The sequence below is a fragment of the Formica exsecta genome, unplaced genomic scaffold, assembly GCF_003651465.1.
Source record: "Formica exsecta isolate Colony F162 unplaced genomic scaffold, ASM365146v1 scaffold182, whole genome shotgun sequence".
NCBI classification, from domain to species: Eukaryota; Metazoa; Arthropoda; class Insecta; order Hymenoptera; family Formicidae; genus Formica; species Formica exsecta.
Window position 1 is genome coordinate 363603 of NW_021849132.1, and position 25945 is coordinate 389547.

A 25945-nucleotide genomic window follows, 5' to 3' on the forward strand; every position below is an offset into this window, starting at 1 on the left:
TATATATATATATATATAGTTTTCTATAATATTACTTTCTCTTTTAAAACGTAATATCTTGTCGTCCATATCGAAGAGACGCCGGAAATGGATTTATCGAGTTTCGCGCTGCGGCTCTACGAGAATGAAATATTAATCTATGTCCGGGCGACGGCAAATGCGAGAGGTAGAGTCAAAAGTCATGGCCTTTCTGCTGTTTTTAAGCATCGCGATCCAACATTACGCGCCTCGGAGGTTTATACAGCCCTCCGAAAAAGGCTACCTTGTTATCTTTCTACTTTTCACCGTTTGTCATTTCCACAACGATGGCATTAGAAGACGGAGGATCTTGGGAGTGGCGAGGGTGACAGCTGGCAAATAGCAGCCTCGGCTGTCATACATCAGAGACTTGGATTAACCGGCGACCATGGCTGGTGTTATTTCTTCCTCTCTCTCTCTCTCTCTCTCTCTCTTTCTCTCTCTTTGCTTCTCCTCTCTTCATATCTCTTCTTTATCACTTCTCTTCGCGAACTCTTGCTTGCTACATATCGCTTGTATTTCCACCGCAGATGGTATTTCCATTGTCACGGGACTTTTCGTTTTTATCTCGCCAGGCCACAAGAGTTGTCGCACAAATCGTTGTAATCCGTAATAATGTAATTACGTTTGCCCATGGACCTCTGGTCCCGGAATTATCTCAAGGTAATCGCGTGCTACCTGAACGAAACTAACGTATTGTACCTCATGATTCATGCTTTTGTGTCTTGACATTTTTTAGTGAAATTATTATTTATATATTTTCTATTATTAGTCGCGATTCTCGCTCAAAGTAGTGCAAATAAAGATTTGAGATCTCACGCGCGTCATGAAATTTATGAAGATTATAAAGAATATGAAATAAAATTTTATAAGAAATAGTGTGTATCGTGAATTCGTATAGTATACTTGCTTTCCACAGGATCTACTTAAATCAATGGGATCAATTTAAAGTGATCTATTAAAGCGATTTTGTATGCCATTTGACCTCCGTCCGATGATACATCGAAATTTGTCGTGCACGACAGAGAGAAGGTACGATATACGATACTGAGGTGTCACTTTTACCGGAGATCAAGTTTCGTATCAAAGGAGGGTGAAGATGAAGCATGGCGCGAATTCCGCGTATCCTTCTCTCTCAGAATTTCTACGCAACAAACGAATAAGCCAGCCGCGATATGAGATTTTCTTCTTCGAGGCCGAAAAATTCTTCTCAAATGTGAAAATTTATCCTGGCGAGATACGTTCGAGTGCCCTCGTCTTTGCTAACGGCAAACTTTTCATTCGAGTTTTACGGAGTATAAATTATGTGAGATAAATGGGCCCGTAATCTCGGAATACTTCCATTTCCTGTGAAAAGGAGCTACTTCCTGGAAGCAAAAGTTAACTCTCTTAAATTTGCACAGAGCAAAGTATGTATGCCTTGCGAAATAATATACATTATGCGCTTGACAATTTGTTTTTTTTAAGGATTAGTCGAGCTTTCGAGAGAAACGAGACGAAGTAGTGTATTTAGGCGTACTCGTTAACTTGCGACCGCAACAAGACATAAGCGGATAAATAGGGTAAAAAAGAATCCCGTCGAACTTTTAATTGAAATAACGCTTCAAAAGAACCATCGCTTCGTGTCAATATGTGAATTAGAGAAAAAGTCTCTGACTCATTTTACGGCATGGTTGCAATCTCTATACGGGTATTAACGTGAGAGAACGGATGAAATTTTGAACCAGCATCACAGTATGCATTTTCCTTTAAACGTATGAAGGATAGTTAATTCTAAGAAGAAATTCTCTTTCTCTCGTGCAAGTTATTAAATATATTTATAGTTTCCATCTTCTTTCCTAGATGTTGAAAGATCTTATAAGTATACTTTTGCTAACAGGTTAATTTTTATTCATTCTTTTATTCATTTAAATGTCTGTTAAAATAATAAGAAAAAATTACATTTATTGTGTGTTACATGTAACACATAAGTAATTAAAAAAACTCTTTGTGTAACGAGGGAAATTACTGTTTAATTTTGACATGTAATTTTTTCTTATTTGTACAGGTAAATAATTAAACCAAAACATCCATGATGTAACAACGGGAAATATGATTAATGATAATTTCTTTTTTTAATGAAAACTCCCAATATAATTTAAAAGGAATAAAACATTTTTACATATCCAGTATTTCTACAAACTCTGAATACAATGTAATAATATTTCACGCTCGTTTAACATGAAACGTAAATGACACATTTTTAATAAAGTGTGATATATTAAAATGCGTTGTTTTACATTCCGTGACATTTATAATCGAACGGATGTGTATCGTAAAAACGCGGCAATTAATCTACAAAGTTACAACTTTATTCTTATTGCGATTGTCCCGTAATGTGCACGCGCTTCGGTATGAGAACAAATGTCGGAATTTCCAATTATGCGCGAACTCCAGCTTTCGCCCGCCCAAGCTGGTTAATTTGACATTTGAGCAATGCTCTCTCTCCTCCCGTACGGTTCGGTCGCATCGAACCGCAAACCATTGCAAGAAAATTGGCAGTAATCGAGAAAAAGAAAGATAAAAGAATAGGTCGTCCATTGTCTCGCTCACGCAATAACATTTATTTTGCATTTTTCGCGAAATGCACAAATGTTGTTGGTTTTATAATTTCATTAAATATTTAGCGACTCGAAGCGCAGGTACGATTATTTACAATCTTTCGTGCACGCATTCTTATTTATATTGCATTATCACGATCGTTGGCATGTAATGCATAATCGATAGTAACATCGAAAAATGTTTGATACAAAGAAAAAGAGAAAATCTAATTTTTCTTTCTCTATTTTGTAAAGAGTTTAGTATATAGGATAAAAGATTTAATCCGATTTCAATAACTTAAGTAATGAAAAAGATAATGAACTTTAACTTATACATTCATCAAAATTTTATATAAAATTAAGTTTTATAAAATTTTTACATATTCCATTCCATTTTGTGTGATATACATATTGTAAACATCGTATTCTTTTATTTCGAAATACATGCATAAAACTTTTCGTTATTTAGAATGGCACTTTCTCGCGTTCCCCTCAAAATGCCTCACTTTATCATAATTATTACCTATTATTTGTCGCATAATTCCCCGGGCAATCAATTAACGCATTAATATAAACGCACGAACATAAATTACGTATAAAGCCGCATATGGGTACGCACAATTTTACAGCTTACATACGATCAGAGGGGTTTAAAGGCGACTTTACCGAAGCGCACGCAAAATGCAATTGCAGTAGCGGTGCTTAATTGCTCCGTGTTGCAAAGGGTGTGTAACTGCCTCCGCCTTTAACACGGAGGCGTTTGCGGTAACGGCGATACATTGAAGGAAGATTAACTCTATGGAGCTTAACGTGCAACGGGACTAACCCGACGGGGAAGGATAACAGGAAGGGATGTTAATAATGGGCTATCTACAGAAAACGGACAACTTTCGTTGCCGTTAGGGTCTCTTGGAACTGCTGGTTATCGCGCGCGATTTTAATAAATTTGATGATTAAATATGATAAAAATGTTCGAGTCGTTATTTTTTCATGTAGAACAGGAACGATCATATTTTTTTAGGTATCGAAGAAAATAAAAATAAGTAGATAGATAAAAATAGATAAAACCATTAAATGTATGAAGCAAAATTTTTTAAATATTGTAATATACATATATGATATTTTTAGAATTTTCTTTCCCAAATATTTATATTTCCTTTATATAACAAATACAGTACATAAAAAAAATATATGTATACATATCTTATTACATAAAGGAAAAATATGGAATGCATATAAAATTCATATCCTTGGATATTCAGTTTTCTTAACTTGTTGTTTTGTCAGGATCAACAACGTAATAGAGGACTCGGTATCTCTATTTTCTTCGACATTTTGTTATCTATACAAATATTTGATTCATCAACTAAGTTACACGCAAGTTCCTTTTCATCAGACGAAACTTCCTGAGGAATTGCATGGTCAATTACTAAAGCAGTTTCTATCCTATCCATCGCCCTCTCAATGGATCTATTCAAGATCCCCGATTATTGACTATTTATTTAATCTTGCGTTCGCGCTTATTCCTATCTCGCGGCATTGCAGTTTCGATCAAACTAAATCAGTTCATGACGCGTCTTCGAGGTCGCGCGTTACACACAACACACACACACATACACATACACACACAAGTCCGCCTCTTATACATCCATACGTACGATCTTATACACATCTACCACGTAGTGGCAGGCGCCACTACTCGGTACGATCGGTGTGGAAGCCGTTATCTAGCTCACCATTAGGCACGATTGTAGTTTAATTGCTTTTGACGTACGCCCTGGCCGCATGGAACCACCCATGTTCTTTTAAAAGTAAAAGCGAATTTCCATGATATCAACGCAAATGCGATCGCGAAAAATATATCAAGTTATTTTAAAGGATTTTATCCTTCTAATTATAGCAAAAAAATTTACATTGATTGATTGATAAAATCGCAAATCGTGAAATCGGAAATCACTGAGTTGAATTTTTAATAAGAAGACTGAAAGTCAAAGTAACATTAATATTGCAAATTAAAGAGCGAAGCTGAAAATATTTTTATGCAAATTTTTTTCTTGCGATAATTATTTCACCCAAATTTTGGTAATTGAAACAAAGATTTTATTTCACTATTTATAGATAGAATCGGAAAATGTATCGTGGGCATTTTATCGCGCAATTGTAATGAAAAAATTGAAGTTAAGAAGCAAAGTGAAATTGTGGATATATTTCCTGATAATATCTCTTAATAGATTCTGAAAATTCATACCTTAACATTTTTGAAAAATTATTGATTGAAATTTTCGCTCCGATTTCCTCCCTCTTGGAATTATCCGAAATGGTGCCACCGTTGTTGTTGTTTACTTCATATCGCACTGAAAGTTTGCTGTCATTTGCCACGCGATGAGGCAAAGTCGCAATGCTAGAAACAATATGAAGAGTGGAATGCAGGTCATGGCGCGTCTCTTTTTGAAGTGCACTTTCATATCATATATGCCTCCGTTGAACGAGACTGATTTTCCACACGAGGACTTTGCTTTGGTGCTCGCTTTAATTATTTAGATGTGATTCGAAGCGCTTGGCCGAGATCAAAATTAATTAAAAATGCATACGCTACATTTGGAACACGAGCATAATAATCGAAATCGATAGTGAATTTGCGACAATCGATAACACTAATATAACTGAACGACGAAATTGCAATACGCGTTGCATAACGTGATAATTAGACAATATATTCCGTCGATAGATCACTGTCTCTATTTTAAACGACAGTTATTCATCGGTGTTGTCGATGTTAATCACCCTACAACATTTTTATGAGACGGAGCTATTATACAAAAGAGCTTTGATTTCAACCAGTTCGCTTCATTTCTATTATAGTTTCTTTCACCTATATTGAGAGAAGAAAGCTCTTTTGTCTTATATTATATAATATATAAATGTCGATACTGTAAACTATAGGGGAGGGGGAGAGGGATAATTATAAATAACATTTGAAATATGTTCAACATTCAGAAATGGAACTTTACTGTTGTGTTTTAAAATTCGAGGAAATTCAAAATCATGTGATCTAACGTATACATATAGGTTCAATAATATTCACACACACATCTTATCGTTGACAATCTCTGTCAAATCACGGGAAAACGATAATCTTAAATTAATCGACCTGAACTTTTGCGATGATGATTGACACGTTCAGTATTTATTCAGACACGGTGGACGAATAGAATCGAGTTACATGTATAAATCTTTGCCCATTGGCTGAGCGATAAAAACGATCCTAATACGTTTATCACGTCCTCACGAATAAGTTATGCACGAAGTGTAGAGCGTTGAAACAAGTTCCTAAGCAATTCGGGGAACAGATGGCGAAACAGCGTTCATCGATCGTGTCCCTTGTCGTCCTGCTGCTATTTCCCAGTGAAAGGTAGTCACGATACGGTGAAAAGTATTTCAAATATGAGATTCATGCATTCACTTGGATAAGTCAGGTTTTTCTTCATTTTGTCAACGCCGTCTCTACGTCTATCTATTCAACACTATTCTGATTTTATAATTTTTTTTTTCTGTTGTTTTATGGACCATTGTCAAAATTCACGTTTTAATTTTTATCATACGTTCCGAAATCTGAAATAATGATTCTCCGTCACATATGATGGACAAATCGCAATGCTAATTACAATACGAATGGACGAACGAAATATATAATACGTGTTTATTTTTAATATTAAACACATCATATAAAGGGCTAAATATATAAAAATGCAAATAGTACAATAAATAATTGATATAGTAGATAAATTTTGAAGTAGAATAAATAGCTTTTTTATATAATTTTTTAATTCAAAAATTTAAATTTAATGATATGATATAATAAATCAAATCAAATAAAATCAATCAATGATAAATCAAATCAATTTTTAAAAAAGTATTTATTTTTTATATTTATCTATTTCGTTCATTTTTCAGAACTTATTTTGCAACAAGAACTGTCAATTTTATTTTATAGCTTTCAATAAAAAAAAAAGGTTAAACATATGCGATATATATTATAATGTACTCTTTATACTTGTTTGTGTGATCTATGAAAGACTTCAAAAACATTTTTCCAGATTTATTCAATATGCAATTGCAAAAAATACGGTTGCTTACATGTTACGTTCTAATTTTTGCGGCAGTTAAGTGTAGTAAATTAGATTTTCCGAGTAAGAAATTAATGCAAGAGTATGTACTTGAGCAAGAGTGGAGAGTCGGTCTCTGCGGAAATCGAATAAAGCGATCCCAGTGAGATCATTTCAGAAAAGCACTAAACTTAACTTCTCAGTGTAGCGAGCTAAAATTTCTGTTAGAAATTATATGTCTGGAAATTCCGATATGAATAAGAAAAAACGCTTGAGGTATCTCGCTCAATAAACTGTAGACTATAAATGATGTAGATTTATAAAGTATAGATTTTTTTTCTCTCTCTCTTTCTCTTTTCATCTCCTTTCTATGTTGACGGCAACTTTATAGCGTTTATAATTTATTTTATATTTCTTGTAGTTTTCCGATTTCAAACGAGAGTGAATTTAATACATACTTAATTTCCACGATTGTTTCGCGTGTGGTGTATATACGTGTATAATACATCGTAAAAAAAAAAACAGGTCACTTAGGAAAATTATGTCGATCCACTTCCGGAAAGAACAACGGGGAAAAAAGCGCGGCTAAACGAGGATTTGCAAAACGGGACGAGAAAAATCCGTAACCGACCGCAAGGCGGTCGGTCGAGAGAAGTGTAGCTCGGCAAGGACATCGCTGGTGGTATAATAAAAAGAGAGATCGTAAGTTTCTTGTGGCATTTCTTTTGCCGCCGATCCTCGCCTCGAGGGACAGCTGGCGTGGGCGTCGAAAATGCACTTCGTTCCACTCTAGACAATGTCCGATATTCGCTGTTTCGCCATATTGTCACGCTTATTCTTGGTACATACATACCCTGCAGCAAATTGTTTGATGCAATTAGCAGTTTGCGCTTCAGTTCAATGATTTTTGTAAATAAAAACGGCAAAATGTAAAATAAATGTCTCACCAAGGATAGATTTATTTTCACGCATACATTTATTGCACGCGTAAGATAAAAATTTTATTTTATGTAACAGAGGAAGGCATTATCTTTTAGCGAAATGGAATTTGTATAAACTTTCCGGTTGTGAATATTCACTTTGTTAAGCTCTCAACAAATTTTTCTTTCTTTGAGCATAAATTGCGTCGCAACATTCTTTTCAAAGAAAAAAAAAAAAAAGAATAGTTTCGTACACTGAATTGTACAACTCGATATACCATAGCCATGTTCGCTTTTCCCTCGTGTTCGTAGCAAAGCGTCAAAAATATACTTGCTTGACAGCTACAAGTTGCTGCTGGGGAATTTGCGCGGCATCCAAACTGCTGGACACAAGCGACTTGTTGTGCTCCTCGGCAAAGCTCCCTTGAGTGTGCAAAAAACGTAGCAGCGTGGCGTGCCAGCGTTTTAATTCGAAGCTTCCCTTTTTTGTGGGATAAAGAGAGCGAGACAACTCCCCCCGGTTGCTGACTAATAAAGCAAACTTTGCGGATGATAAATATCTAGGGTTAATTAAACTAAAATTCCAGGGCGTAATTATTTCTCAATTCTCGATTGTGCGGCAAAAACCGATACTGCGGTTTTACGTCGATTTGACACTGCGGGGAAAAATTAGCGCGACTCTTTTAATTAATAAAAATTAAATATCTTTTTTATATAAAGGACTTCTATTCCGGTTTTATTCCTGTTACATCTTTTGATCTTACGACGCGGCTGCCAACATAACTTATAATATTAAATCACGTCATCCTAACAAGAAGAAAAGAAATTCGAAATACGAGATAAAAACTTGTTATTAATTTTAAAAAATTTGCTTCATCTTCTTCTAGAGAAAATATTTAAAAAATCATATACATGTGATTTTTTTAAATTAAATATTTAAGTATTTACATGAATATGAAACATAAATGGGCGTTATAATATGGATAGAATTTTAATAAAATGAAATGTAAGAGAAAAAGTGTGAGTCACGAGTAAGTCAAAAGATAGACTATATTTAAAAGTCAAATATTTTACACATCTTTTTAAATCCAACGGACTTCAAAATAGATGTAAAACATTTATAGTTGAAATGTACTTTATGTACATTTCAATAATCTCTCGTGTCATACAAATCATCATATTAAAATTTTTATATTTTAATTGAATAATTCAGAAACACACTTCTCTTAATATCTCAAGTTTAGCTTCGTTTCTGTACATACATATAAAGAGTAAAGTATAATATGCATATAATCTTAAATATAAAAGAAGAGAGAAGTTGAATCTTTCAACGTTTTAATATTCATTTTCCTCCTAATTATTAAAATATTTCTAATCTAAAGTAAATATATATATAATTGAACAAAGTAATTGAACAAAGAAATATCTGAAATAATATTGATGCTATTCACGTTATATAAACGTTCTCCTCTGTTACATAATACTTTCAATAAAATTGGACGTGCTAAATTACGATTACATAACGTTGATGTAATGTCATTTACAGATTCCCGATACAATTATCTACGTTTATCGAATAAAATTCTTGAGTGAAAAGCAACGTGATGTTCGTGTTGGCGAGTACTGCCGGAAACGCGATCAAAAATTGATGGCGAGAGATATAGTGCCAACAGCGGCAAAATCATCGATGATCCTATGAAAAATTAGTTTCCAGCTTAGCCTAAGATAGTCGCAGATCTCATTCCCAATTATCCTTTATTCCTTTAAGCGTATATATATACTCGTAATTTATATAATCGTAATTTAACACGTCCAACTTTATTGGAAGTATTATGTAACAGAGGAGAACGTTTGAATAGCATTGATATTATTTCAGATATCTCTTCGCATCGTTTTGTTCACTATACAAACGTATATTACTCTATTTAGGAAGCTCTATATAACATAAAAATAAATTTATTTTATCAATTTTATTGTTTTTCCATACTTTGTGATTCATAACTTGATATGCGCTATAAATAATTCTGCGTCGCCTCTTGAAATTTACATACCGCTTTGTCCAATTGCACGTATACGTATGGATTGAGTTTCGTGATGTATCGTATGCTGGTCTCTCTCTCTCTCTATCTCTCTTTCTCATCTAATGTCGAAATTATATGCGAGTATTCCGGCAGTTTGAGCTGACATACACGGCAAATTGGTGCTTTAAAGTGACGTTAGGCTAACTGAAATTCGAATTCTCATATCATCTTTGGAGTGCAACCAACTGCGTTGAACACGCGACACTGACGCTGATTTGGCGGGATGTTTGGCACTAATCTAAAGGCTCGTTTATTAACGTCCGCTGGAACCACGGGCCATCGCAAATTAATCTCGTAATTGTCGTAATATCACGATCCGTATCGCGACCCATGACATCGATGTGTCAAGCGTGACGTATCAAACGCCCCAAAAATAAATAAACTTAATACGATTATTTTTATATCCATTTGTACAGCTGTCTAGTTTCACACAAGCGATAAAAAAATAAAATTCTCAAAATATATATTTTGTGCATATATATTTTTTTTTTTTCATATTTTTTGTTTAGAAAAAAATTCTGCTATCGCGGGAAGCGTTTCGATTATATTCGAGAGCGTTGTTCGCGGTCTCGATATAGAAAGGAATGTTACGCGAGAAAGAGTTGGCGATTCGTTCGATATAGACGACACGTGTGGGTATATTTATATCCGTACATACCTTCGATCAAAAGAGTGATTCACTCGCGCGCGGAGGTCGTTTCTTCCGGAAATACTTTCTAACCATCGACGTAGGATCGCGAGTACGCATCTTGGATTGTCCGCCGGTTGTTGGTTAATGCAAGAACTTGAACTTGCTATTCGCGCGATGCGATAAACTATACATCTTGCGAATGACGTGACGTGGAAGCTAAGCAACTATAATAGTTGACGTGCGTAGTCTCTATACAAACCGCAAATATTACGATTGACATACTCATTGCGCGACGAATTTACTCGCGGAAATTACTCGGAGATATTTCCATTAATAACCTCGACTGATGATTCTTCGACATTGATTAAATATTTCATGTAATTTATTGAATTAAGGAGACTGGCGCGTTATTGCACGAACTAATAATATTCTGTTTTCGTAATTTAATTACACATCCATCGCTTGCGCGCGCGTGCGCGATATAACGGCGCAATAATCAATTTTACATGATGCTTTTACAAGTATATAATATTAAAGTCCCGATATATATATGTAAATGTACGCGCGCTCTCGTCGAAAACGCCCGACTTTAAATTATAATTAATTTTCTCGATTGCGAGTTTCCCGATGCGTTAAATTATTTCTATCGAATCCGAGAGTACATACACTTTAAAATTTACCGCAAATGGCATTGGCAGTATATCGTGGCGAGCAAAACATGCGAATCGTTTCTTCACGCGGTGATGTATCGTCATGGCGATGAGAGTTGAACGAGTGTTTGATAAGGTGAAAAAAGTTATGGCGAAATCGATAAAGTTTGCCGCCGGAAAAGTTTTATATACGCAACAGACGATGATACGTATAAAAAACATCCGATTTTAATTACTTCTACAAAATTTCAGTAAAAAAATTCTTTGCTAATAAAACATTCCTTCGATTGCTAATCGTAGGCGGAGCCATGTAAGATCCTTGCGATAAAATAACTTATAAAATAGCCGATTATTCTACTATATCGCAGGTAATAACAATTTTTTCGCGTTGTGTAATAACGATGTTTGACAGATCGAGATTTTAACAAAGTTCGACAGGCGCAAGATTAATCTCGTCGACGAAATAAGCTTGGATCGGCAACCGAACGCCTCTCTGTCAGTTGTTATTAGCTAAAAGTTCCTGGACGTATTCCAACTGGGAATCAGCTTCGTTTGATCGCCAACTTCTTGCTATACATTTGCAAGAAATTGCTCGTAAGCCACTCTTGCGAAGATATAATAATTGCCTTCATTTTATTTCTTTCCACTCGAGTCTATGTAAGTTTCTTGCTTCGTAATTCATACAAAAAGCGATATATTTTTTCATAAAAAAAATTAATTGCATAATAAAATTGGATCTAATTTAAAAACGAAATCGTCGTTAGAATAAATTTTGTTTTCTATACTTTCAGCTTAATAAAAGGTTACCTCTTTGCGTATCGCCAGTACAGCAAGATCTTTACATTTTTTTTTTTTTTGTAATTTCGCACGTAATTTATACGGAGAGCTTTTTCACAAAATGAGTTTCATTGGATCCTTTATTATTTATGTAATATAAACGATTAAAGAGCTTTAGCTAATTAAACATTTATTGCAACGGATTAAACTTCTCTAAAACGTTTAACATGAACAATTAAAAAGAGTTCAATAATCAAATATAAAACAGCTACACACGAGTTTTTTTCCAATCGTAAATACAACTTGCTTATTAATGTATACGATTGACCAGAATAATTGGTAAATACGTGATCATTTTGCAAATTGGATGTAAAATCGCTCTACTCATCCCTTTGTGATCGCACAAAAATATGAACTGAGATTTGCTACTTTCATTAAAACAATGTGCACACATATATTTGTCATACACATCTGGTATTCGTGTCTGAGGGCACGTAATAAGTAATTAACTTGCATGAGGTTGCCCCCATCGAATGCTGAATGCAGCCGATACTGAAATCGAACTTCAAAACTTTATAATCGGATTCGAAGTTTCCCACAATGCTCTTCTACAAGCTCGCGTCTTGTAGCCACTTCTGCATTCGTGATAAACTAAACTGAGCCTGAAACTAAGCAACTTAGAACTTACTTGCGAGAAACTTCTATTCCATTACGTAATCACGATATAAATCCTACCTTGTGTTACGCGCGTTCACTGTCATATTTGAACATAGGAATGCGCAATTCTCCAGTAAAGACTTTGACGCGGAATTCTCGCGAAAAATTCCAAGTCGCGAGATCTAAGAAATCTTGAAAAAGGCGGTGTAATTTTCAGTGTACTAACAGGTTAAAAATCGCTTCTAATTTAAAGTATAATTACAATAGGCCAATTACATTTTCCTAACAAAAATTAAAAGATATTAAAATAATACAGATATGTGTTAATGAATATCACAAATCATTTTATCGGTACTATTCTTTGTATTGATTGCAATGTATTCAAAATTTCATTGAAATTTACATATAAAGTAAAATTAAAATTGAAGCTTAGAGCCTTATGTTACGCAAAAAAATATTTAAAAAAAGAATATATTTTATAGCAGTATTTATTAGTATTTTATGAGATATGAGAAAAAAAGAAATGTGAAAGAGAGAGACAGAAAGAGAAAGAGAGAGAGAGCGTCTCATTTATATTATAGAGCTCAAGTCTACAAAATATACCACAAGCTTAAAAAAGAAAATCCATTTTATTACATCGTGAAATAGTTTCTAGGAAAATCAGAAAATTCGAAAATTGTATTTACGAGACACACGGAATCTTTTCCTTTTTCAAAAGCGCACTTCTCTGATAAAATTTCCTAATGGCACATCTCTAAGCCCAAGAATAACTCTACGTAAGCTTAGCGTTTCTTCGCCGATCTCTTCTTCACATGCCAGTGGAACGGGTGAATTCCTTGGACCAAAATTTTATCGGATTCTAACGTCGGGAGAAACGGGCTTCCGTCGCGGAAGTGGCTTATCCGTAAAGGAAACGGGTCCTTTACGAATAAGAGCACACGACCGTTCCACGGTCATTCCCTATCTCGAAGCAGACACCATGCAACGACATTACATATATATGTAATCCCATATACATAAAGTGTGTATGTGTGTTTCTATATGTATGTATTTGCCTGTAAATATATATGTATATATATATATATATATATATATATATATATATATATATATATATATATATACATTCGTACGTGAACGAGAGGCACACGTAATGGCGATACGATGTTTTAAGGGATATAGGTCAGGGATTCGCGGGATTTCTGCACATGAATGCTTCGGCGATGTGTTGTTCTATATAAGCGCGGTTAACCTGAATTTCGTAACGGCCAACAGAACGGGTGATTCGGTTATGAGTCCGCGGAGGGAACGGAGCGAGCACAATTTTTCCGTCGTCGGTAATTGGAAATGTGATTAGCTCGATGGCCGTTGCGAAGACCTGTGACGACTCACTAAAGTTAATTAACTCGCAATCCTTAAAGTTTACACGCGATGTTAAAATGTCGACGTTGCGTTTTTTTTTTTCTCTACCGTAAACGTGTTTACGGCTAGGAAGAATGACGCGCACTTTTTCGCGTGCGTGGCAGAGACCACGCTATATAGGATTTAAAATGACAATTACACGAGCGTAATTTCACGTAAATGTATGTGGACATTCGCTTTATTTATAGAATTTAATTACACATATATTATTGATCTTTTTACTCGTATTTAATTTTATTAATTTTGCATTCTGTTAAATCACGCTGATTGCTATCGTTTGGTGTCTTTTGATAAATACGATTTATATGAAAAAATATACATTTAATATATTCTTGTACGGGCGAGAATTCATATTTGCATAATTTTACGTTGCTTTATAAATTTATTCTGAAAGGCCGTTGGGAGACGACGCTTTATGCAAAATACTTCACCGACTAGCACGACGTCGCTCGCAATTTTTTAATCGCGTGTTAAACTGATAACCTGGCAGCTGATGCCTGTGGCATTCGATTAATTCAAAATGGATCTTCTCGCAAATGATCATTTTTTGAAGTCGCGTTCGCGAAAAATAACGAACAACGGACGATCGATAATCTTTTTCAAAGTCACATCCTATTTTCCATAAAATCATTATGTCTGATAAAACGTAGCACCGTTTTAATAGTACCTCGAAATTCGCATTATCAACTTTAGTAAACGGAAATAGAATGCACGTGTACAATAAAACAAGAATGAATTCTAGAGAAAGAGAATTTAAAAACCGCGACATATGTTTAGTATAATATGGAGAATCTTATATGATAAGATGATTTTAAAGATAAAGAAGAAACATACGATACAAAATAAAATATAACTGTATATTACGAACAACACAAATCCAAATTGAATCTGTTGCTGGGGGACATTTCGAAGGCTCTGCTATCAATTTTGCGAAATTTCCGCGGACAATCTATCAAAGAAATACCCAGTGGTGTCAGGACTGTGCCAGTTTTTCTCAGAAAGATATTGATATATATATATACATATATAAAGCAAAAAGAAAAAGAGAAAAAAAGAGAAAGGCTTTCACCTCCAACTTTTTCAGGATATAAGCACGACGTCATCGATCGCATCGTGTGCTTCCAGTTATATGCCCGGTCATTTTCCAACGTGTATAATATGGCTGGCATTGACCGCACGGAATCTTTCCGGCACATTACATTAAGCTCTGAAACTTTTTCTGAATAGACTTGGAAATGATTCTATTTATGCTCCAACAAATCTATGTGGGAAGTAATGAAGTTTAATATTATGCTTTTAATGATCAAGAATCCGCAAATAATTCAGAATCTCGATATATATCTAAAATATTATAATTACAATAATCTTGACAGTAATCGATACATCTACTAGATAGTAGCATTTCTTTTCTTAATGTCAATTAATCTTGAGAAACAAGGTGATTACATATAAAAAATTGCAGAATTATACATTTTGGCTGCAATTATTTTGCGACAGTAAACTAAATTTCTCGATTTTTTAAATTTATGTAACAATTCTCTTTTTTAAAATCATATACAGTGCTCTGTATAATGTCTTTTTGATCGATTATATTCACAGAAGCCTCTAAATGATCATTTTTAAACTTCAAAGTCATCTTGATTATGCGGGCAAATATCAAAATTCCATCCAAGCTTATATTCGAGAGATTATTTCTTTTATAAATTCGAAACTTTCTTTGAATTCGGAATTTCTCCACCGAACGGTGGCGAATAAATGCGACAGCATTGTACGTGATGTTGGTGAATGCGCGAAGAATTCGGTCCTTCGTACATTTGTTATCGCTCTTCCGCACTCAGTGTGTCAAAAGCCTCTACTTCGGTATTCACAAGAACGAATGTCGCCCTTCTACGCCCGATATCATGGTTGATATGACAATTGAAAGGTAGAAATGCATCCATTGTTCCGCTATTCGACCATGAGATTTATCACGCTATTGTCCTTCGAATTGCATTCTTATTGTTTTGACGAAGAACGCGAGGCGATTTGTCGCCTCTAATTAAGTATAATTTAATATTCTAATGATTGGACTCGCGCGTATACTTAGATGAGTCTCAAGGATGCTGTAAGAATCCTCCGAACATCATGAAATTAAAATCATACAATAAATTTCATTTTTTGTTTTAAGATATAGCGCACACACCCACGTACATATATATAGAATCAAATCGGAAAAATTTCAAACAATGAATAATTTAAATTAAATCATTTTGAAGCTAAGTATCTTTTTTTTATCAAATAAAAGTATAATTATTAATTTTTATATTTGTAAGAAACATTCAATAAATAAGCAGATTATGCAGATTATTTTACCGACGAAAATTTAATATTCTACAAATAAATTCGTGAAATATATAACAGTACTATATATAACTGTTACATAACGAGATATATCTCTCTTTTTATGTGTGCGAGTTTAAGAGTTAGGTGCATTGAATTTCTGGCGCTACCTCTTTTCTCATAATTTTATGTTCAACGTGAAAGAAGACTGTCTGGGGAGCGCCTTTTATGATATTGCATTAGCGTAATTTTGCATGTGGTAAAAAAGATCGCATTATGGTGATAGTAGGCGGCAAAGCCTGCGTAGGTAGCTGTATGTACTTGCGTCCCGTTGAATATTTACGAGTACAGCGGTCCGTGTAAAAAATAAGGAGCATATCTTAAAGATCGCTGTCAGAGACGTCCCACGCAGACGGAATAAAACAGCCGTCTATATCATAATACGGCGAGTTCCGTTTCATCTTTAAATAACCGGGTTGACGCCGGTAAATGATGGTGTCATGTGCAAAGATGGATCGAAATGAGACATGACTAAGGCGCGACATTGTTAGAATTATTTTTAGCTTTGATTATCCGTGATAAATCTCCTTCCCCCTTGCCGATTTGTGTGATTAAACCTAATTCAGTCATGCGACGTGACGCTTATTAAGGAAAGGATGTATAGATGGCAAAACAATCAGAATTTAAGGAATAAAAAGATATTGAAAATTAGGAAACATTCACAATATAAAAATCGGAATGAAAATAAAAATTGGGGACTATAACTTTTATGAAATAACTGCAAGAAATATTGGCAAAGGATTACAGATTTTTAATAAATATATCACCAAAAATAATCCTGTTACATAATTAAATCCTGTTAAATATATTATTCTATGCTTTCGTGAACTGTCTTTTCTTTATATATGACATTTTCCGTTCAGCATAAGAATAACATATTCATTTTCATGTTTCTGTCTATAAATTTTACCTATTTTTCGATACCTGCGTTCGTGCGGGCTCTGGTTAGCGTGACACTAACGAATTTACGTCAGAACTGAAAGCTTTATACCAAGCTCTCTTGATTATCACATGCGTGCTGCGGTTGCCATAATTATGAAGGTCGTTTTGATACGTTTCTATTTAATACAATATATTACAAATAATTATCAAATTATTTAAACTATGCAATCATTCCCTCCCACGCACACAAAAAACTCAATGCGCGTCAAACCGTAAAGGCAACATTATATTAAGTATAATTTAACATTATAATATTATTATGAATATTACAATTTAATTGATCAATTAAACTATATTGGATAAAAATTATACAAACGTCTATATGGCAAGAGTATAACAATTGCAACAACTATATATTCAGCTTATCTTAAACTATTGGATTTTTAGTAAAATATCCAAAAGGACGATTAGTTAATCTAAAAAAATCCATATAGCTTAAAGTGGTAGTTCAATACTTTGAGCTTGTAGGTCGAGGGATTAGTGACAACAACATTTCGGTATTCGAAACTGCTAAAAGTACCTAGTCGAGAATTTAATATCTATTATATCTTCTCCTGGATTTAACTTTTTCAAATATATATTTTAAAAAATTGTACTTTTTAAATTATACAAATTATTTAAGTTTTTTGATTCTCTATTCTATTCTGTTTATTTTATTTTTAGATTTAGTTTATTCATTTTTAAGTTTACGAATCTTAAAAACAAAGAAAACAAAGGTTATCAACAATTTTTCTAATATAATTCGAAAATATTAAACATATAAATAACATGATGCTAGAAACTATATTTATTTTCGCCATTAACAAATCAATCTATGAAATTATTAGATAGAAACATTTTGAACAAATTTTTTTCTTTGACTTTTTGTTCGGCATTGTAAATTTTTATTTTCTTATTTCTTTATTACTAACAATTCGATAAACATCTATGAAGATTTCTTATGCTATGGAAAAGAAATTAATAAATTATAAAAGATATATGACAAACAAAAAGTTCGGTGATTTCAATCCCATCATAGTACAACTGAAATCAACTGAATAGAAGAAAGTCGATAAAAATTTTAATTGATATAAATCTTATTTCAAGAAAAAATAAGAAAAGTTTGTAAAAATACTTGTGTAAGATTTGTAAAGATATTTATTTAAAAAATCCACTTACTCTTTATTATAATAGTACTTTTCTATGACTGCACAAATTACGTATACGGCTCATTACCAAATACGAAATTAGAGTACGCTGTGCCACTCCACAGAGCACAATTATCTCGACTTTCATCCCATCGTGTCCCGTCAAATTGCTCAAGACTTAGTTCGCCTAGAAGCGAACACGTATAGAGTGCTGTCACTCTACACGAATCTTGAGAAAACGTCGTCCTCGACCTTGTCAGTTCCAGGCCGTCGCGAAGTCTCCCCTTCTGATCGTTGACGGCGAAGTCCTTATTAAACATCGTGCAGAGTCGGAGGCTCCAATTTCGTACTTCAATCGAGCATTCCTAGGCCCTAAAATTTATGTCCCTCGAGCACCCGCGGGCGCTCGTAATCATAACTTTGCGTCTCACGAGGGCTGTGCGCGAGCGGATAAGGGCGCGTATCCGTCTGTCGCCTCTCCCGCTGTCACGCGACTGCTTGTAATATTCGCTGGCATTCTGAAAAGGTCACACTCGTCGGTAATGGCCATGGTTGCGCGCCGTATATGTTGGTGGACAAAAGAGAAAAAGAAAGAGAGAGAGGGGGAAAGAGGGGAATTGAGTTAGCTACATTTAAAATGCAGCCAACCAGTACCAATCTCCGAAGAAATTTTTATCGCAAAAATAAAAAAAGCTGGACGCTTTTCCCTTTCTCTCTCTTCTTTTCCTTCCGACGCAACTTCTATTTAAAGTTCGTTCTACTTCAAACATCGCGAGCAATGCGATAGAGAAAGTTAAAAAAAGTTTCGAGGTACTGACAGTTTTTAATTATATGCAACTCTACTATTAAAGGTACTTTGCAAATTTAGCATTCAAAATGCATTAATTCCGGGTAAATTTTTCTAACAGAGAAAGAATTTAAATTCGAGATTCTGTTGCAAATATATTAACGTCGCGTCGGCTTAAAAGATTATGAAAAACTGAATGTGGGATTTAAATGTTTTTTTTTTTTTTTAGTTAATATACTTTAAATCTGGGATAAATGTGTGTGTCATATATTTTTTATAATAATATTCAAGCTATCTTTTAACAATTTATTTTATTAATATTGTTCTCGTTTAAGAACAAAAATTATGTTTCTCGCAAAATATAAATGAAAAAAACACAATTGGAGAAGAAGAAAAATGAAGAGAAGATTAATTTGTGATAAATTTTCTCATTGCATTGTTTAAATTGTACGACTTACAATTTTAAATGCGTCACGCCTTTAAGCATGACAGCGAAAATCGCTCCTGGTCGCTCAGAGAGTTGTAATTTTATTAGTTAACAGTAGAAGTTTCAATTAATAAGGCGCTAAAGCTCGCGATGAACTTTATGACGATCTTATCGAAGTCCCGTTGTGCACGCTCATAAATGTAACAAGTACTTCACCCGCTATCGATTTCCTAACAGTCACGTCATACAACGATTTGCCACCTTTATCGTACCTGGATATCACTTCTATTCGGTTTTTTATTCTCCATATTCTCACATGTAAAGTTTTTTCCAAATTAATACATATCATTACATAAATCAGATAAACACTTTTATATCTTATACTCTCTCAAGTCTCAATTTCATTTATCATGTTTATTTTTCTCAAGTCTTATGTACACACTTCATAAATTATTTGAATTGTTATTACACACATACACACACGTAGTAAAATATATTTAAGACGTGTATTGTATAACGAATATCGATTACGTAGATATTGATTCATAAGTGAACAAGTGTGGGCAAGAAGAAAGAGCGAATGATGGAATAGCAAATAATTAAAAAAATTCTTCCATGCTCAGTGCACACTTTGGCCGGATCGCAATCGGCACGCGACCTGACCTAAGCGTTGTCGTACCACTATTGAGTAGTAACCACTGCGTGAGCGACGCCGTCCGATACCATCGGTCTATAACTACTGCGCCTGACAATAGCCATACTCGGTATTCATCGCTCTTTTTCAGCGGGGCGATGTAGGTCAGGGTGATATCGCATTCAGAATTCTTTTTTTTTCTCATCACCCACGGCGATTCGCTACCACCTCCTTTTGTCATCATCTCTTCCGCCAACTCTCTCGACATGCTTATCTTCGTTATTTCTCCTCAAGCACTTTATGTCAATTCTATACGGCCGTAGATGGTTTTAATCTTTCGCGAGAATTATTTTATGCTTTTACAATATTTCACTGTTTTTTCATTCGTGCCATATTACAAAACATCTGAGATAATCCAATTATATAGCAACGTATTTGTTTATTGATTTCAAATCGATTTCTTCTTAACTGGATAATTTAATCAAATATCATCTTATTCGCAAAATTTTTTTTATCTTCGATGTTATGACAACAAAATTACAAATTATTATCCTGCTTGAATAAAATAAGTACTTGAACACTCATATAATAAAGATTATTTCTCTACGGCAAAGTCGACTTGGAATTAATTTAGGGACGCTTCACGGTAAGCTGTCCATTTAATTCTAAGATACCCTGTACATATTTTTGCGATGACCGAGCTGTTCCATTACGAGCGAAAACCCGCATGAATATGCAATATTCTTAAGCCTCAGCTCGACTGTTAGCGCACGAGCGAACGTCGGCGGCCCTCAACCCAACAATGGAACCTTTTGTAACCAGGATTTGACTATCCTCCATTCTTTGCGGCACGTAATCAGGAGAGGCAATCCGTGGAATTTGGGTTGATGTGGTTTCTAAAGGTAGACCGGCGGTAGGAATAGGATGTGCCAGAGAAAGAGAAAACGTCAAAGGGAATCAAAATGTACCAGTTCTTCTCTTGGTTGCAAGCCACATTGCGGCAAAAATTCAATGAAATCATAAAAGAATAAGAGGAAAGTACGTTGGAAACATCGCTTTTATTCCTCGATCTTTCGTTGCAGCATTTTAACCATTTCGTTATGTACTTATACAAGTGTTATATATGATGGATCCTAACAAGATTCATTGTTTAAGTATATTCAGACATAAAAGAAAGAACAAAATGCTCTCATGGAATATTTTACGATAGTGTTAAAAATATTTCCATTCAGAAATATATTAATAGTGCTTTTTACTACAAACTATTCTATTTTCCAAATAGTCCTGTCGGGAAACCAAAATACCGGGTTTTCTCCCATCATTATTACGAAATTAGAAAGTGATTAGAAAAAATGGAACCAATAATAATCAATGTGCTTCTAATAAAATGTGACATGATTGCGTAATATTGCAACTCACGGTACGAACACTGTCGATATATGCCGCTTCATTGACGTCACACATGATTCATATATATTGGATTCATATGAGCTGTCATTCAATCACATAATCGTAATAATATACGGAGAGAGTTGCCTGAAATGAATGACAGTGGTAAATTTCAACAAAAGGTTTAAAAATTCGCTCATGTAACCGCGCCCAATCTCATCTCGTTCCAATTATCTGTCGATAAAATTCTTTTATATTATCGAAGCTGCTGAAACCACTGTGTTTCCCCTCTAACGGACGAAAGAATTATTCGCATTGCGAGATCGTTTCATCGCTGTGCAAACGACGACGGGGCGGAACGTTCGCTCGCAACGACTCAATTATTCGCTCGTTACAAATCGTTGCGAGTTCAACGTCGCGCGATCGGTGATTTCATGTCGTGTATTTCATCGTTTTCAATCACTTCTTTATACATGCGCGTGTTCTCGTCATCGATTTTCAAAACTATATTAGTAAAGAGAGAAAAGTAAAAAAAAAAAAAGTGTTCACAGAACAAAACTTTAAAACAAAGAGATCTTCCTTTACCTTCGTATTTTCACGTTTTAAATTAATGCATTCATTTACATTTGTAAACATATAAAAAAAAAAGTGTGATTATATAAAATAAAAAAGCAATTTGTGTGTTTTACTTTTCTGTTACTTTTAATGGTATCGTTGTAACATTTTACGCTGTATAAGTCATTATAGTAAACAGAAAATAGGTACCGAGAGAAAGAGAGAAAAAGGGAGTTGCAATTACTCGTTGCAACGAATCGCATTTATAAGAATGCAGTCTCGTCTGGAGTGGTTTAATCAAGTGCCTTAATAAGAAAGTCATATCAAACGGGATGGAAATTTCCCTTCCTAAAGAGTTAACGTCAAAATAAATTATTTGCACTCGGCGTATACCGTAAATCTAATATAATTTAAGTAGATTTTATCAAAACTAGTAACCCGCGGACATTAATCTATTTTAATAGAGCTTATTAAACTCGCTGCTCTTTGTTGAAATAAATGACTCTACGCACTTTTTTCATGATTTAACGGAAAATTTTCTCCAATATCTTTTTTTCCTGCAAGGAGAAATATCTACAAAATAATCTGATCAATGCTTGGTTTCAACTTTATTCTCTCTCTTTTTCTCTCTTTCCTTGATCACTATTGGTACTAATTTGTCATAATTTTATAGATAAATTTTGAATACTATACAACATTCTATTATGTTATAAATTACTGTAGACTTTAAATGTAAGGAGATATGCTCTTTCTCTCTCTCTCTCCCTCTCTCTCTCTCTCTCTCTCTCTCTCCCACTTTCTCTCAATCTTCATATTCACGTAATATAAGAAATTTTTCTCAATCTTTTATATAGCATCACCTTCCTTCTCTTTCGCGCTAACCATCTCTCTTGCTTTCTTTGTTGCAGCGATCACTCAATCAGCAATCGTGTGGATCGTCGCGGCCACCCGACGTATTGCGAGTGCGGCGAGGTGACGAGGCCCTTATGACGACGCGAGGAGACGGCCGAGAGTGCCCTGGCCACATCGCAGTCCGATTTCTAGGCCCCGTTCACTCTACCCGTCCTCGACCGTCCTTCCGGCCCTTCGGCCGGCGATCTCTCTCGTTGAACTCTACTTATATGTTTTCCGGCAGCATTTCTCATTCCGCTCTCATGGCACTACCGCACGTGTCTAAATCAACATTCGCGTTTAAACGCATACATCAATACGTACGGACGTACCAGACGTACACATATACACATACTGATACGGAACGCAGGAATGAGGAAATAATCTTTCAATTCTCCCGGCGACTTGTCCGCCGACTATAAAGAGTAGAATTGCTCCCGCAGTAGTTGCTGCAATGTTACCACGTGGTTATTGCGTGGTTAATTGGTACAAGGGCGGTTCGTGGCTAGTAATTACCAGTGGCTGTGCCGCGAGCTTGGTGGTAATTGAGCGATTGACGCGATTATAAAGCGCGCGCGACGATGAAAAGTACCGCTCGCGTGATGCATATCGCACGATCTGACGAAAGGTAAGCGCAAATTGGTTATCACGTACAGAATGAATAATTTCACTCTATACTGAGATGCTTAATGTTACATAAACAGTGCATTACGAGCTCAATGGCGTTTTGTTAATTATTAATTGTTAATAATGTCTTGAAAATATTTTTTTTTTTCGTGACATACATACGTATAATAGAAAATGTTAAATTAGACAATCTTGGAAAGAATGAATATGATTCGAAGGAAGAATTAGTTTTGCGTATATTTTAACTTTATATCATAAACAGTGACTGTTGGCCTCTACGCTCGCGCTAATTAATTTCATTCGACGATAGCGCGCGCTTTGAATTCTTCCGACGTTATTCGTATACGAATATGAGTTTAATAATCAATATTTGCCGGTCTGTCTGCAAACAATAATGAAAATTGTGAAATGATAAACGATATTATATGCCTCAAATGTTTTCGGTAAATAAGAACCTGCGTAAATAAGGTTACGCTTCTACTACGTATGAAATTCTGGAAATGCTGAATAAACATAAACGTAACGTTCTGATTGCATAGACTGCCGTGTTTACTCACACGTTTATTGAAAGTTTCCACCCACGTATGGCCGAGGTGAATGCGTCCCAATTGGGCTTCGCACGTGGTTGGAAAAGTCTACGTTCGCAAAATTAGTCGGGGATCACATATAAATCCTTCTGGATTTCAGTATCGCAAGATTAGAGCAACGAAAATATACCAGGCATAATAAAACTCGGTACTTATATATGTTTTAACGAAATTAATATATAAGAAATCGTTATAATAAATATATCATTATTTAAACAACATTCTATAAGTATCATCTTTAATATTTCTCTGCTTGCTTTTATATTTTGATATTTATTTTTTGTGCGTTTTAAATTAATCTTAATTCTTTTTGCTTTATATAGTAATAAAAAAAGATATTCTGTAAACACACACACACACACACACAAACACACACCGTTTCTTACCTATAGAAAAATATTCTCATATAATTCTTTTTCGGTGATTTTACTGCTTTTATCGTGCACCCAAAATTTTCTTTTACGCATAAGAAGGTCTCGCGAAAAATCTTCATTCGGCGGCTCGCAAATAAATGGACCTATCTAAAATCTATCTGCGAAATCGATCGGCACAACTGTAAACCTCGCGACAGCCAATTTATTTTCCTGCCACTAGAAAGTCGTTATTCTCGAGAAAACGTTGAAATGAGAAAGCAGAAAGAGAAAGAGAGAGAGAGAGAGAGAAGTCGAATTCGAGACGAAATAGATATTCCCGCTGTTCCCGTTTTCCCAGTCTATCGAGTTGAAAAGGCACAATCAGAAATAAGAAACCGGTACAAGAAGCGGACATTCGGAAATGTCGACGTTCTACCTCGTTTCATTATCACGCGATATTAAATCTTCAGCAATGCGAGCGCTGTAATCCGGGTCGCGGATATTTTCCAGTCCGTTTTATTTGTTTTCATTGTTCTGAAAACTGAAGTCAATTGATTGGATCAATGTCGGGCTGCAAGAAGAATCGGATAACGCATTTTGTGCAATATTCGCATCGATGTTTCTAGGCCACTTATATAATTTATTTCGATTTCAAATTATGCTCAAGAAACTACGTCTCGAATGCAAAGAAACCGCCCGACATAACTACATTTTTCACAAGAAAGATTTCAAAGTTTCTACGAAAGTTTCGTGTACTTAATCTACATGTAAATTCATGCGCGAGGTATCCAGTTAACGTTAACAAGCGCAGAGACAATTTATGAAGAGAGCGAACAGATTGTGCTAATAATCGTCCTTGCATAGAGATTATGCGATATTTGAATATCAGTAAACATATAGTATACGAAAGAAAATTACTTCGAAACTACTTATCAAATTACCATGTAAATCGCAATATTTTTGTATATTTACATCTCCGGAAAAGTATAAGCCCAACTCCCATGCGGATATTAAACTTGAATTCCACGGTCAAATTGGCTCCCGATAAACGATCGTATCAATTTCTCGAGCCAACGTCTACCATACGTTCGAAGACGGTTCATTTGTATGTGGATTTGCTTAATGGGAACTGCGAGACTCGACGGGGATTAATGTACGAAGGGTAGCAGATGCACCCCACGAGCCGAGTTAAGTATTACATTGTACGCGCTCGCGGGAAACGCATCCATCTCAGTAAAATATGCATACCCGCCGTGCATCAGACTTGACTCAAAGTGAAGACTCACCAGACTGCATCTATTATCGTCAAGTCTGCTACTGAACGGTTTTCTCGATTGTAATTATATATCTACCGATCCGCGTGATTTTTTTCTTTTTTTTTTTTGTAACAAAGTATTACACGCTCT

The 25945-nt window shown here is 34.9% G+C and overlaps 1 protein-coding gene across 3 annotated transcripts in view; it reads left to right on the forward strand.

Annotated features, from left to right (window-relative positions):
* LOC115233685 overlaps positions 1-25945 on the forward strand; it is a 53148-nt gene that overhangs the window by 5664 nt on the left and 21539 nt on the right. For 2 of the 3 annotated variants that reach the window (XR_003883820.1, XM_029804245.1), the window contains one exon: positions 22990-24134. Coding sequence is in view for 1 of the 3 variants with exons in the window: in XM_029804245.1 (XP_029660105.1) it covers positions 22990-23071 (82 nt within the window). In the remaining 2 variants the exon portion in view is untranslated. Of the gene's footprint in view, positions 1-22989; positions 24135-25945 lie in introns of those variants that run through there. The other variant, XR_003883819.1, reaches the window with a different exon arrangement.